At 34.8% G+C, this 16,459-nt stretch overlaps 1 protein-coding gene across 8 annotated transcripts in view; it reads right to left on the bottom strand.

Moving 5' to 3' along the window:
- AP4E1 (adaptor related protein complex 4 subunit epsilon 1) overlaps positions 1-16,459 on the bottom strand; it is a 68,298-nt gene that overhangs the window by 44,521 nt on the left and 7,318 nt on the right. For 7 of the 8 annotated variants that reach the window (XR_003430741.1, XM_027096679.1, XM_027096686.1 and 4 more), the window contains 5 exons: positions 14,638-14,711; positions 12,131-12,252; positions 9,375-9,534; positions 7,640-7,806; positions 4,154-4,227 (listed from right to left, as the gene is read on the bottom strand). Coding sequence is in view for 7 of the 8 variants with exons in the window: in XM_027096679.1 (XP_026952480.1) it covers positions 4,154-4,227; positions 7,640-7,806; positions 9,375-9,534; positions 12,131-12,252; positions 14,638-14,711 (597 nt within the window). In the remaining variant the exon portion in view is untranslated. The remainder of the gene's footprint in view (positions 1-4,153; positions 4,228-7,639; positions 7,807-9,374; positions 9,535-12,130; positions 12,253-14,637; positions 14,712-16,459) is intronic. The other variant, XM_027096680.1, reaches the window with a different exon arrangement.

Genomic DNA, 16,459 nt, shown 5'->3' with positions numbered 1-16,459 from the left:
TTCTACTGACACTGTATCCTTCAGACTAGACTTTACTTTCATTTTAAATAAGTTAACTACTGTCACCACTCTGGCAGGGAGATGCGGGTACCATGTAATAAGGGTGGCAGTCCGCTCTGCCTCCTTTAACACTTGGAGAGGCAGGGGATGCTGGTTCCTCCTGGATGGGGGATGGAAGTACCCTGCCTGGAAGAGGGAGGTGCACCCCGTTACTGCTCCCTATACGACCTGCATTGAGATTAAGGGGGTGGCCCTGGTATACGTGACCAGTTTAAAAGCCCTAACTCGTCACTAGACTTCTTCTAACGCCACCTCAGGAAAGATGGGAGGGGTATCTCATTATTCCCTGCTCCTGGATAATGTGAAATCCAGGCTTCCCACATCATCTCCACTGGCAATGCCAGGGAGGGTCCCCCTTAACATCTGGCAGGGATGAAACTGCAGCTGCCCCTCTTGGTCTTCACCACTAGCCCCGTGGGAGGGTTAGGGCACCTCATTGTATCTGGTGAGGGTGGAAATCTTGACTCTCCATTCAGCCTCTGCCGCTGTGGGTGGTCCACAGTTTTTTCTGTGTGATGCTTGACTGTAATAGAAGAGCTATTGTCTAAAAGTTTTCTATCTTGCTAGTTTGCCCTTTTTCCCTTAGTCCTTTGGCTAGAGAGCAGGCTTTTTTCAGGGCACTTTTGTCTGCACCTGTTGGCATTTTCAGACTGCTGGCTCTTCAGTACCCAGTCTGGGGTATATGAGGCAAAAAGAAAGCCCAGGGTACTCACCTTGGTGTTGTTCCTTGAATGCAAAGGTCCCTAACCAGTCTACCTTCATTTCTCCACCTTTCAGAGTCTTATATGTTTATTTTACATATAATGTCCAGAGTTTTTAGGTGTACTTAGTGGGAAAAGTACTTCTATCTACTTTTGATGGTTCTATCCCTTATACTCCATTTTATGTAATTCTCCCAATTTACCAAATAGTTTACTAAAAATGTCTTTCTCATCTTATCAGTACCCTGCCCAAAACTATTCCATACCTCCAGATTTATACAGTATAAAGTTCCTTTGGCTGCCATGGGAGAACCTCCACAATATGGGCTTCCCACTGCTTCACTATGAACTGTCCAAACAGGCTGACAAGTCACTGTTCTCTGAAACTGTTTTAAACACGCCCGCTTCTGCACCTTCTCTCATGTTCCCTCTGCCTTAGAACCACTTTTAACCTCCCTTCTGGCTATCTTAATCCTATCTTTCAAGGTCCTATTACATCAATAAATCTTTATGTGCCCTGAAGCCCAGAGTGATCTTTATCGCCTCTGGATTCCTGTAATATTTACTGACTTTATCTCCCCTTTGCATTCTGCCTTATACTGATATTATGCTTTCATAAATAAGTTATCTTCTCCATTATACTGTAAATTCCTTGAAGGCAAAGATTATATTTAATACTTCTTCATATCCTCTACATCACTTTATGCAATGCCTGGCACATAGCAGATACTCAGTAAATGCCTCTGATGTGATTTATTTCTTGATCTGACACTAAGTTACAGTAATGAAACTTTCATAAAAATACAGTTTAGGGCTTCCCTGGTGGCGCAGTGGTTGAGAGTCCGCCTGCTGATGCAGGGGACACGGGTTCGTGCCCCGGTCCGGGAAGATCCCACATGCCGCGGAGCAGCTGGGCCCGTGAGCCATGGCTGCTGAGCCTGCGCGTCCAGAGCCTGTGCTCCGCAACGGGAGAGGCCACAGCAGTGAGAGGCCCGCGTACCGCAAAAAAAAAAAAAAAAATACAGTTTAAAAAATATTAAGACTGAAACCCAATAAGATAACTGATAAAAGTAAAATAACTTTCTCTTCCTTCAATTCAATTAAAACATATTACTCACTGAGTAATCCAGTGCCAGATACTGGGATATGCTGGCCAATAAGACAGACACAGTCCCTGCCCTTATGAAGTTTATAATTAAAATTCACATTTTTAAGTAATAAGATATTTATATTAGGTTTACTAGAGAACACTCTACCATTGATAAACTCACTGTAAGCTATAAACTGTATCAGTACAAATACGGGGGGAAATGTAGAACAAAGAGAAGATAAATAAAGGAAAAAAGGGAAACAACAGAAACTAAGTTGCTCTGGCAAGGTGAAACACTGGACTGACAGACTACAAAGAAATAAACTGTTGGCACTGGTCCCAGCAATCTTAATAAAAGAAGGATGTCCTAATGGAGAACATTAAAAAATATTTCCTCAGGTATACAGTATTCTCTAAATCGAAAGTAGTAACAGTGGTTATCTCCAGGAGGGGGAACTGGGTGGTGGGTCATAAGGGTCAAAGGGACACTTACTGTTCACTGTATACCCTTTTGTACCTTTTGAATTTTGAACCATGTGCATATATTACCTATTCAAAAAAATTTTAAAATTAAAGCTGAAATGTCAATTACAGAAAGAAAAAAAAACTTTCTGCAAGGAAGAAAAGCAGAAAATTGATTTTAAACAGAATTCCTTGAGAGCCTTTCAAACCCTTATCCTAGACCATGATTATATCTCAAGCAAAACTTTTTAATTTACTTTAGCTGCCTCCAAAGATTCTGACACTACTCTGGATACACTGACAGCTCCTAGCCAAACCACCTGCTTCAATAATGATCATCCTTATCTCTGGCACCTTATTCTTCTCATTACATAGCAGGATCCTAGATGATGTCAACTATTCATTATACTATATACTTATAAGGGCAGGGCCTGTGTCTACCTTATTCTTCCCTTAAGCTCCCACACTTACCATGGAGGAATACGTTAAGTCAATCAACTCTTTCCTCAATCTGTACCTAGTTTACAAACTAAATTTTTGTTTTGTAGGCATTCAATAAATACTGGGTGAACAAATGAATACACCACACTTATTACCTTAATTACCATTTATACACGCAAAACATAAATCTATGCTTCAAAATTTACTATCCCAATTCACTACCACGTGCATTATTTTTTCCATACTAGTCTTATGCATGCAATCCTTTCTTATTCCTACTGCATTTTTGTCAAGCACTTTTATTACAGTTAAACTAGTTCAATTTCTGCCCTCTAGTCTACTCTGCACTTCTACAACCATTGTTCTTAAAGATCCACAGTTTACCATTGTCTGAAAGAACAAGTAATGCTCTCCATCCCCTACTTCACGGTATTTTACCAGATTAAGAATGACTTCTCATTTGAGTTATACCTCTCTATACCTCTTCTATTGCCCTTTTCCATACCAGGTGAGATTCAAACTGTTTTACTTCTATCCTTTAAATATCTCCAAATATCCCAATTTCTTCAACGAGCTTTTTCAGGCTGATCAATAAAGAACTAAGAGTTCTTCCCTCTGGCTATTAAGACTGGAAGTTTTTTTGGTTACTTTTCTCAGTTCTCCTCCCTCTTCCCCCATTTTACTCTTGTCTCTTATCACTAAATTACTTTGTAAAATTGTATTTAACATAAATAGCTATTGTCTCTTCATTAAAAAGTACATTATTCCACATCTATATATTCTTATCTATATCATACTCATCCTTCAGTTATCTTCTTAAATATCACTTTTTCAGAAAAGCCTTCCTTGTTCTCCCTCTCATCTAAGACTAGCTGCTGTATTCTCCAGAGTACCTTGTAAATTCATTTCTGTAATATTTCTAGTACCTGTCCCCTTCCATCTATTTAGGCTGTGAGCTCAACGATATTATTTTATTCACAACTGTATTCCAAGCATCTTTCACAGGGTCTGATAAATAACAAAAACTTAAGAAATATTTGGTGACTAGTTGACTGAGTATTTCATTTAAGAACTGTCTTAAGTATGGAATGGACCTACTAGGTTATCTTCACAGTCAATTAGATGCTTGATGGACATTTTCAATACAGAGACAATTTCTCTTTAAAAATAAAGACTTGAAAAGAGAGACAATTGTAATAGTCAATTTAGGTCAACATTTAAACAATGGCGTAATTTCAAATTATTTTTATTAGTTATTCAATGCTTCCAGTGAAAAATAATAATCCCAAAACCACCTTAAAAATTAACATTTAAAATTCTATTGAAATTTATAATATTCTAACACAGATTTAGCTATAATACTGAAAACATTAGAGCAGCATTTACATATGTTACCTACCATATGTGACATTGTGATTTAACTCAGCTCTTCGTAAGGATTCATCGAGAACATCATACATTAATTCACTTGTCCTGTTTAAAAGATATTTTATTTGCAGTAGAATTATAGTATTATAACCCAATAAAACATAGTTTTTCAAACTTCTCTCTCTTTAAAACTGAGGATCTACAGAAAAGAAGTGAAAGAAATTCATTTTATGAATTGGGAATTTCACTTCTTAAAGATTCCATTTGTTCTTTTTCATGAGTTTAACTTCCTGCTTTATCAAAGCTGACTAGTCAATGAAGAGATAAGTCAATCAACTCTTTCCTCAATCTGTACCTACTTAACAAATAAAGTTTTTGTTTGGTTGAACATGCTATCTTTTATAATTTTCTTCATAACATAATATTTCTACCTGTTTAAAGTTACTACACTAATATTTACATAACCAGATTACTCCAGACAGTATATTATCTGTATTTCAAACACTTAGTTTTTAAAAAATATTCAAATACTAGTCTTTCTTTGAGCAGCACCAGGTTCATCAGAAAGAAAATTTTAACTTTCATTTATGTTAAATATAAAGAAATTATATTTTGTGGAATTAACAGATTAAAACCATTCCTATGTCTTTATGGTCACTGATTACAGTTATAGTTACTGGGTTGAGGTAGATACTATACAAAAATGCAGTGTTTTATAGAGCCCTAGCACTCTGCCACCAAGCCTTTTCTCCAAGGAAAAGTCCTCTCCAAGAGGCCAATGTGAAAACTATGGCTTCTCAGCTGATATTTTTGTATGTTTTGTAAACTCAAAAAGCACTAATAGAAAAAAGCACCATCAAAACAGAATACCCAGGGACTTCCCTGGCAGTCCAGTGGTTAAGACTCCACGCTTCCAATGCAGGGGGCACAGGTTCAATCCCTGGTCGGGGAACTGAGACCCCATAGGTCACGTGGCGTAGCCAAAAAAAAAGTAACAACAACAACAGAAAAAACCCCGACCCACAGAATACACAGTTGTTTCTTGCAGAGAAACTACACTATAAAACAAACAAAAAGATGAAAATAATCTGGGGCTATACAAATTTCATATCATGTATGTTACAACTTTCTCAGAAAATGTCTTTTTTTCCCAAATATACAGCTGTAAAACTCAATATGAAATGCATGTACTTCTATTGCATCTTAACTAAAGTATAAATATCCAGTGAGAATCCAGAACCATATCCTAAAATTCCTCATTTTATTATGTAAGCATTTCTTGCACAGACAACAACCGTATAGTAGACATTACAAATCCTTCCCTCCCCAAATTTGGTAATACTACACTTAGATTATGGTATAGTTGCCCAATTTTAAAAGCCAATGTCTGGCATAAGAGTCATAATTAACCACATGAAATGTGGAAACATTTGCAGACATGATTGAGCTAAATGTTAATAACCTAAGAAGCAGAATGCTATAAAACACAAGAAAATATTCAAACAATACATATAAAAGACCATAAATATAAGAGATTTTTCCAGTAAGTTAATTCTTTCAATTAAATACGTTAGAATCCTGTTATAAAATAACTTAACATTTTTACTTTGCCACATTGAGCTAATCATAACTTAAGAAATATACGTTAACATAAAATCTTATTAGAGTTCAAACAACAAAGGAGGGAACGAACATTCTAATGTTCCATAACATTATAAGAGAGTTCTACTCTTCATTCATTTAATTAAGCCTAATTTCTATTCAACTGACCTCTCTGAACTCTATTCAACATACTCATCTTTGTACATATTCTTCAAATTCATCCATGAAGGAAAGAAGGAAGATAATGAGTTAATGAATTTAGTAAATTCACTAAATGCCTCCAAAGTTACTTCCTGACAACATATGATGGCATTAAATCCTTTTGGACCAGTGAGGTCTGAATGCATTACTACGAAATTCATGGTTTTAAAACAGAATTCTAGTGAACTCCAACTAGAGCTCCACAATAGGACAAACATTTCCAATGTGTGTGTCTGCTCCATCAACTCCAGGTTTTCACCCTAGGTTTCAATCAAGGTTGAGATTCATAAACATAGAAAAAAGTAAAATAGCAACACCAAGAGTGATATAGCCCAGTTAGCGCTCATCAGGAGCTCACCAAAGACGGATGCTGACATGAAACTGAGGAGACATTACTAGGAGCAATAATAGCCTAGAGGACAATCCCTTAGTAAAATGAGACTAAAGAATTAGCATATAGGAGTTCCCTGGTGGCGCAATGGTTAAGAATCCGCCTGCCAATGCAGGGAAGCCCTGGTCCGGGAAGATCCCACAACTAAGCCCGTGTGCCACAACTACTGAGCCCGTGGGCCCTAGAGCCCGTGCTCCACAAGAGAAGCCACTGCAATGAGAAGCCCGTGCACTGCAACAAAGAGTAGCCCCCGCTCGTGGCAGCTAGAGAAAAGCCCACACACAGCAACGAAGACCCAATGCAGCCAAAAATAAATAAAATTTTTAAAAAAAGGATTAGCATATAAATTGTACCCTACTGTATAAAACAAAACCACATCTCTAAAGTCAGAACCTGATCAACAGTATTTTCTCAAGACAGAAACACATCAGGGGCTCAAGCCATGGTCCTTGCTCTCAAGGGGACCAAATCTAGTTGCTCTTGAACAGTTTAAAAAAAAATTCTTAAATAAAAATAACAGGTGTGCACACATGCACACACAGAGAGAGAAAGAATGATAAAGCAAATACAAATAATTGATGAACAGAGGTAGAGAGAGCTCCCTGTACTATTCTTGGAATTTTTCCGTAAGCTTGAAAAACTACAGCAAAATTAAAAGTTACAAAAATATAAGTAACTGGAAAGGCACCCATAAAGTTTAATAAAATTACTGCCTAAAAGAGTAATTCAAACAAATGAATTGTTCCAATTAGAGCAACAGGGTAAGCAAACTATAGTCTGCATGCCTAATCTGTCCAGATGCCTGTTTTTGTATTGGCTACAGGCTAAGAATGGTTTTTACATTTTTAAGTGGTTGAAAAAAAATCAAAAGAATAATATTTCATGACACAAAAAGATTATATGAAATTCAAGTTTTAATGTCCTTAAAGAGTTTTTTTGGAACATAGCTGTGCTCATTCATTTACATATTATCTATGGCTGCTTTTGAGCTGTATACAACAGCAGAATTAAATGGTTGCAATAGACAACATATAGCCCACAAAGCCTAAAATATTTATCTGGCCCTTTATAAAAAAGTTTCCCAAGCCCCAAACTAGAATGGTTAAGAAAGTTTCATGGAACATATGGAGCTTCAAAGGTATTTTGCACTGTGAGTAGGACTGAGATAAGCAGAGAGCCAGGATTATCCCAGCAACCTGAATTTTTACACTTCTTATAGTGGCTTATTTATCACTATTAAGTCAATTAAGCATTGGGAGAAGCTGGTTTATCATGAAACCTCTAGATGACTAAAGCCTACCAAATTTACCTAGAATAGTTTACCTTTGATCATCTTTTCCTAGAAGTCCTAGTATTCTCAACAGCTGAATTTGTAACCATGGTGCTGGTACACTGTGGTAATTGAAATCTACGGGGAGTTTTCCTCCAACCACTTGCTTCAAAATTGTTACAAAACTCCCAGTCAAGTCTTTATATGCAGATGAATTCTCCTACATCCAAAAAACAAAGTAAAGCAAAACAAAAAACTTTCTGTTAATAATAATGTCTTAAAAATAAAATAGACCTGGTTGAAATGCCATATAGAATCTAACGTAATACATGCTCACTTAAGAAGTTTCATGTTCATATTTAAAGAAACAGTCCTCTAACTGTGTAATTTCTTCCACCATGAAACTCCTCTGGCTACCAGATCCAGAGCTGAATCATGCCCCAAAAAGCTTCCACCACTTCCTACTTCCTATACAGTTTAATCACATTTCCAAAGTTCTATAATTACATCTTAGAACCTTTAAAAGCTAGTATCAGCAATTAAAGCAAAAATTGAAAAGAACTGGCATACTGAAAAAAGCAGTAATACCTCTACTTTTGATGAAAACCAAGGTCTGTTTCCAATCTCTGAATTTTGTTTTCAAAAGACTTCTCATGTGATTGAACTAAATATGTTCCAGGTGGAAGAGCATAGCCAAAATTACTCAAACATTTAAAACCCCCAAAATCAGTAAGCCTGCTTATCAAAAATTAATTAACTCTATAATATTTAAACATATTTGTGATTCTGAATGAGTATGCCTTGATTATCTATCTGACTAATCTCTTGGACTGGGGAAATTTTTTTTTCATCTTATTTTTTTTAACTGAAGTGTAGTTAACATACAATACTATATTAGTTTCAGGTGTACAACATAGTGATTCAGCATTTATGTATATTACGAATTGATCACCACTATAGGTCTAGTAACCATCTGCCTGAACTGGGGAAATTAAATACACATTCCTCAAAATGAATGTTAGACTCTTCATTGTAATTTTTACTGTGTATCAAGGACAAATTTTTGGAAGGGAAATAATAGCTCTTTCAGAGTTTAATAAATGTTAGAGGAAAAATAAGATTTAATATCAATTATCTATTTATACCACACTATTTTGGAGCACACAATGCATAAAAGTAAAGACAACCTTCAGTTTCTGTAATTTTTAATTGATTTCAACAGCATATTCCATTTCATTATGATGTATGATGAAATCTCTCACAAGTATATACTTTCAGACACAAAGGGTTTCAGGCAATACACTGGGGTTGAATTAGTATAAACCCGTATCATCATTTAGAAAAATTTTTTACCATAGTATCCAACCCCCCTTCCTCCTCCAACACAGTATCAACGTATGGAGTCAACACTGTAGACTATGCCTTGCACGTTCTCCACCAGCTCTCCTCATTTCTATAAATCGTTATATGTATCCCATGAAGTTGTATAAAAGGGAGGCACTGCTTGAAAAACCACAAATCTGAAAATTTCAACCACTTTCCAGAGCTACCATTTTTCCATGCTTCTTTCATAACATGAAAAAATTTTAGGCATAAAAAAAGACTAAATCTATAATTTGTCTACAACTCATGCGATCAACAACATGCAAAAATTACTATTAAAGTGTCAATAATACAAATTTAAATGTGACTTAAGCATTTTACTGAAAAATATGAGTTTTCTTTTAATTACATAATTACATTTTTCTAATGGTAGCTACTCAGTACCTGCTCAAAATGCTAACTTACCTTAATCATCCTAAGGTATATGTGCAAGGATGCAGCCATGACACCAACATCTCTGTCACAAAGTGCTTTCCGAAACTTAATATGGATATGCTGTACTTGATTAGGAGCGATAAGATAGAATTTATATAATGCTAGGACAGCTTTTCTTCGTATAATCTCCCTAAAGATAAAAAATAAAATCTAAATAAACCATCTGAATTATCAGACATTTATTAGTTTGAAAAGATTATGGACCAGATGATTGTAAAATACCAGCTGTTACCTGAAGCTAAAAAGAAAGAATTACACATTATTAATTTTTTATTCTAATCTACCAAACTATAAAAGTAGTTATCTCTAGGAGGTAAGACCTCAAGAGACTTTAACTGTCCATGTTATATATTTCTCTAGTTATAAAATTTTTTGGTAACAAGCATATATTACTTTTGAAACCAAAACAAACCAGGAAAGATAAATTCGTTAATTCCCTAATTCCATTTTTGAAAGCCATATCTGTAGAAATTGGGAAAAGAATCAACAGTAAATTTAAATGAGTGAGAGGTAATTTCTGCCAATAACATTAAACAGTCTCTTCATCAATATTAAAAGTCTCCTTAACATTCTAGCTTTTCATATTTCTTTTTTTACATCATGGGCAAACATACTCCAAATACTTGGGGGGGGGCAGAGGAGTATAAGGGGGACTTACATTAAAAGATGTTACTCCTCTCCTTGCCCAGCTCATGTTTCAAAAACCTCATTACAATGAAGAGGAAAGTATACACAAGTCTTGCACTTCATTTGTAACAGATAATGTCTAGCACACAAGAAGCAAAAATAAAGAGTTGCTATCCTGTGAACATAATGTAGTTTCCAAGGAATTATATTCTTTGTTTTTGTCTCTTATGCCTATTTCCACATAGTTCATATTTGCAGACTATGCTCGCAGTGCCCACAACAGCAGTACAGAAGTATTTATTTTCAGGGTTCCTTAATATGTATTTCTGTTACCTAAAATCATAGAATCTCAAAATTGAGATTATTCAATGCAATCCTCTGTGTTTCACTCAAGAATACTTTTTATAAGATTCCTAACAAATGGCCACCCAGCCTCTGCATTAACAAGCAACCTACTATCTTCCTAGGTAAACTATGTCATGCTGGAAAATTCTTTTCACATAAAAAGAAAAGCAGATTAACGAAAGATTTGCCATTAGTATTAATACTACAGTAACTGTAAACTATATCCCAATGTATTGCTATTGGGCATTAACCAATATGAGTTCCAGGAGAGAGTAAGTAAATGAGGTGAGGAAAAAGAATACAAACTCTGAACAGGCTCAGGAATCCCTAGGTCTGGCCCAGAGTGTTGGCAATAACACAAGATATCAAAAAACCTGGATTCGGGCTGTGAGTTTGGCGTGCTGAAATATAACCAGGGATTCAAAAGTCGAGTCCAAGCCCTGTCTCATAGCTTCGTTGTGATATCTACTGGTTTATCTGTAGCTCTGTCCCACAGCTCTGTCTTTAGCTCTTTACTCCATAGCATGGAGTTAGGTATGGCCATGATTGCAAAAGCAGAGTTTCAGAAAGTCTAAACTCTAACTGGTAGAAGACAGGAAAGGCCAAGACTTGAAATGACAGTAGATGGGAAGCAATAAGGAAAAAATTGAAAGGGTAAATGGGAAGCAACAAGGAAAAAATTCAATTCTTTGAAAGATTTCATACAAAGGATAAGTATGGCTACCACAAAACAGTGGTGGTATGGAAAAATTTCATAAAAATATGCTCTGCTGTGATCATATCAACCTCTAATTATCTAAGAAAGGCTAATATTTTATTTCCAGTAATTAATTTTCCATACCCATCATTTGTTCTAAACACAGATTTGATATAAACAAAATATTACAAGTCTGAAAAATCTCTGAAGTTATTCCATAATTCTTAGAAAAAGCTATCATTTTTAGCTGAAATATTCATGGTCCGAGATTTAAAGAACACAAACCATAAAACAACATTTTAAAATCTTAGAACACTAAAAATACTGACTTAAGCATATGAAATATTATGAGTAACAAAAGAAATCTTTATCAAAAATGTATATATAACTAAAATACTGCAATCACAAAGGAAAAATGGCAAGTGACTGTAAACTTTTCCCTAACTTTAAAGATTATGAAGTTAAGGGGCTTGGTCAAAAACAAAATAATTCCAAATGTGGTGAAAAAGTAATCAAGTTGAGAAGGAGAGAGTTAAGGAATCATACAAGATTAGCAAAATACAAGTTAAGGTTCATTTGGATATATTCTGCTATAAAACAGAATTTGAAAGCTGCAGTTTTGATATAAAGCATCCCCAATACATTGAAGGTCTATGTTCATAGCACTTGAACCATTTCCATGTGTTTTCCATTACTTCACTTTATCCTCAAAACAACTCTGTGAGAACTAAGGATCTTCCACCAACCCCATATAGCCAAGAGAAAAACAGGACCCCTGATGGTTAGCAGAAGAAGTGGGAAGAAAGCCAAGGATTCCTGATGCTAAGCCTCACTGACTCTCAGTTTAACTTTAGAAAGTTGCCTAACATTTTTCTAAACCCACATAAAAATAAAGGACAATAAAGGACAAATATCAGGGATTTTTGCGTTATACCTGGCAGTCAAAGAATATCCTCTATCCTGGTAGCATTAAGTTAAAGTTAGAATAAACTTCTGAGTATAAATTTTCCTTTTGAAATACATAGTGTAGACACCTATCCAAAAAGAATTTACTTACTTAGAATGTTGAAGTTTATCTTCTATTAATGGAAGAACAGCTGGAATCATTTCTCGAGGGAAAATCTGGCTGACGATAGTAAGTGCCATACATACTTCTACTAGGTTAGTGCTCTGCAAGTCCTAACATTATTAAGCAAAGAAAACATTCAGTGCAAATTCTGAATCTAGGGACATTGAGCTCAACATTGCAATGGTCCTACACACTTAATAGTTTTCTACTAACTTTTTAAATTAATTTGTACATTTAGGCTTACCTCATATTTTATAGGAATATCCCTGTTTCATTTGCCTTAATAGAGTCAATAGATAAAGATAGCCAAAAGGCAACTGAACTAAAGGAGACTGTATTTCTGTCCTGACAATGACCAAAGTAGTCTTCCTTATTACAGCCTTTAAAACTTTTCTAAACTAGTAACAGAATAATTTTATGAATTCTTCTTGTTAATCAACAATATGAGTGGAAGTTTAAAAGGAAGCAATTCTTGAATATATATGATAAAATGCATGCATTCATATATACTTACATAAGCACAAAGTTTACAAACCGTTCTAATAGAACCCAAAACTACGTTTTTGAAAGTTTGCAAAAGTTTAAGCTACTAGTAAACTTAAGAGAGTATATAACTTAATTCAGAAAGTATTGATACTACACACCCACACACACACTCACTCTCTCACATATCAAAAGACTGAAACAAGATAAACATGAAAAAGCTCAACAATTCAATTATACTTCATTACCAATTTTGTTTAAACGTTTAACAGGAAACAATACTGTGTATGCATTAAATTGTGTTTTTATTATCTGTACATTTCAGTTACCCAATTAAACTCTGTTCTTCTTTAAACTGACTTTCAGAATTTAAAAGACTTTAATTATTCAGTTTATATCACATCCCTTTAAAACAGATCCTAGAGAAAAAGACAACAGCATGGAAGATGTATCTGACTAAGAGTCTGGAGATCTGAGTTATAATTCCAACTCTGCTTTTTTTTTAATGTATTCTTTTACTGAAGTATACTTATTTATAATATTGTATTAGTTTCAGGTGTACAGAACAGTGATTTAGTATTTTTGCAGATTATACTCCACTATAGGTTATTACAAGATAAATGGGTATAATTCCCTATGCTGTCCTTGTTTATCTATTTTAAATATAGTAGTTTGTTATCTATTAATCCCATACTCCTAATTTGTCCCTCCCTCTCTCCCCTTTGGTAACCACAAGTGTCTTTTCTATGTCTGTGAGTTTGTTTCTGTTTTGCATATACATTCATTTGTATTATTTTTTAGATTCTATATATAAGTGGTATCATACAGTACTTGTCCTTCTCTGACTTATTTACTAATATTTAATTCCAATAGTATTCTCTAGGTCCATCCACATTGCTGCAAATGGCAGTATTTCATTCTTTTTGTGGCTGAATAATATTCCATTGTGTATATATACCACATTTTCTTAATCCAATTGTCTGCTGATGGGTACTTGGGTTGCTTCCATGTCTTGGCTACTGTAAATAGTGCTGTTATGAACACTGGGGTTATGTATCTTTTTAAATTAGTGTCTTCATTTTTTCCAGATATATACCCAGGAGTGAAATTGCTGGATCATGTGGTAGTTCTAGTTTTAGTTTTTTAAAGAACCTCCATACTGTTTTCCACAGTAGCTGACCAATTTACATTCCCACCAACCGTGTACAAGGGTTCCCTTTTCTCCACATCCTCACTAACATTTGCTGTTCACAGACTTTTTCATGATAGCCATTCTCAGTGAGGTGATACCTCATTGTGGTTTTGATTTGCATTTCTCTAATTAGTGATGTTGAACATCTTTTCATTGCCTGTTAGCTATCGACATGTCTTCTTTGGAAAAATGTCTATTCAGGTCTTCTGCCCATTTTTTCATAGGGTTGTTTGTCTCCTTTTGATATTGAGTTGCATAAGCTGTTTGTATATTTTGAATATTAACCCCTTGTCGGTCCCATGATTTGCAAATATTTTCTCCCATTTCATAGGCTGTCTTTTTGTTTTGTCAATTATTTCCTTTGCTGTGCAAAAGCTTTTAAGCTTAATTAGGTCCCATTTGTTTATTTTTGCTTTTTCTTCTACCTTAGGAGACTGATCCAAGAAAATATTGCTACAATTTATGTCAAAGAGTGTTCCACCTATGTTCTCTTCTAGGAGTTTTATGGTTTCAGGTCTTACATGTAGGTCTTTAGACCATTTTGAGTTTATTTTCGTTAACTCTGCTTTTTTAAATGAAACAATAATAACAGTAGCAACTATTATTCTCTACAGTGTTTCATTTAACCCTAACAACTTGGTTAAGTTCTATTATTATCCTCATTTTACAGACGCAGAAACTGATATAAAAGATCTTTCTAAGCCCATTCTATAAGCCTACCTTCTTTGAAAAATACCTAATTTAATATGATTGATGAGAAATGTCAGATGCCTGAAGGAATAATTTAAGACTTCATATTAACCAGCACACAATACAATACCTTTACAACTGTATTCACAAGGAGAAGCAACAGTTCATGACTTTCATGTAGAAATAAAGAAACAGCCAAATAACCTATAAAATTTGAGAGGAAAAGTCTCATAATTACCTGCCAAAAATTAACATTTCCCAAAAAGTTAAACAAAGCAATAATATATTCCAAAATTTAAGTGTCAAAGATACCAGTTACAGGTAAATATAAAAACAAATAGTAAAATAACAAGGTTCAAAAAATTCAGTAAGGAAGATTTCAGATGTTCTTCATCCTGAAGTCTTTCACAATCAGGTATTTCACAGGATGTAACTGAAATGGAAAAGAGGCTATGTGCACCAACTTAAAGTCCTGTAAATGACATTAGGAATATATGCCTTCCATCTTCTGTGCAAATCTCTACACAATCAATCAATACATTTTCTGTCTTATAGCCAAATATAATTATTTAAAAACTAATAGCTACTACAGTTAATAAATAGTGAGTTACTAGCTATTTGTATTACTGAATGAGCTACCTGATACCAATCCATATGATGTAAATCATCTATTAGCCATAAACAATACCTTATTTTCTCAATTTGACGATAAACTATTGAATGAATAAAAGTTGTTGAGGAAAGAAACAATGTCTACCACATTAAATGTACTCATTTACTTAAGTACTTTTATTTTAATAATATCAAAATATTAAAAAATACAACTTAAAATTGAGGAAGTACATTAATACACTGACAAATACCATGTGCATGGAATCTAGATGCTCCATGTCATTTTCCTGTCACCCTTAATTTCGATAACATTTGTTAGACAGTTACTGTGGGTTAAGTACATTACAAGTCTCACCTCATTTAATCCTCACAACTCTATGAGGCAGATATTATTATTATCCCCAATATAATAATGAGGCCCCAAAAGGATAACTGCCCAAGGTCTACAGCTACTACATGGTGGAGCCAAGACTACAACCCAGCCAGTAGGAGTTAGTTCATGTTGTTAACCCCTATGTTATTCTGCCTCTCACACAGTCTACTTTAAGACCTTATTCCCTGACTCCCATCCCCATTGTTTTTCATTCTTCTCAATTCTTCCAGCCTTTTTATTAGGAATTCTAGTGTTAACTATCCCTATTACTACCCAGCATCCATAATGTGTCTGTTGGGGAAGATGGGAAAACTGTTAAAAATTTCCTGCTCTCATAGCCAAGGAGTAGCAGCATGATCCACTGCAACATCTTCACTGAAGGTCAGAGGAGCAGAGCTATCACTCCCACAATCAGGAGAGACAAAAAAGAACAAACCAGGACCAGGAAAGAGAAAAACCCTAGACAGCATTTAAAGCAGAAATTAGGTCTTATCAGATTACATCTGTTCAGCTAAGATATCACCCCCTCTCAAGTCACCAATATCAAGATACAAGAACTAAGATCAACAAACTAATCCAAAGACCACCTCAAAACCTTATGAAATCTTAATTCTATCTGTTAAAAAGAATATCCTATTTTGACAATCAGGGAAAACAAGGAAACTGTTTTGATAATCAGGAAACAGGGAAAAAGATATTCTGTGATTCAAAAAATTTTAAAGGTTTCAGGAAAACAAAGAATAACAACTATGATTATAGAATACATTTGATATGACTAAGACTGAGGTACAGGATAGGAATACAGGCTTTGACTCATAGAAACTTGGGTTTATATTCTGGCTTCACCATTTAGTAGCTCTATGACCTTGGAAAATTGACTTGACCTTTCTGAGCTTCAGTTTTCTCCTCTGTCAAACGAAATAACATCTCACAAGATAAAGCACCTAACATAATTCCTGACTTAGTG

Source organism: Aethalodelphis obliquidens, unplaced genomic scaffold (genome assembly GCF_003676395.1).
Source record: "Aethalodelphis obliquidens isolate GAN/ISIS:26980383/991018 unplaced genomic scaffold, ASM367639v1 scaffold105, whole genome shotgun sequence".
Lineage (NCBI taxonomy): Eukaryota > Metazoa > Chordata > Mammalia > Artiodactyla > Delphinidae > Aethalodelphis > Aethalodelphis obliquidens.
This window is presented reverse-complemented; position numbering and strand designations above follow the sequence as displayed.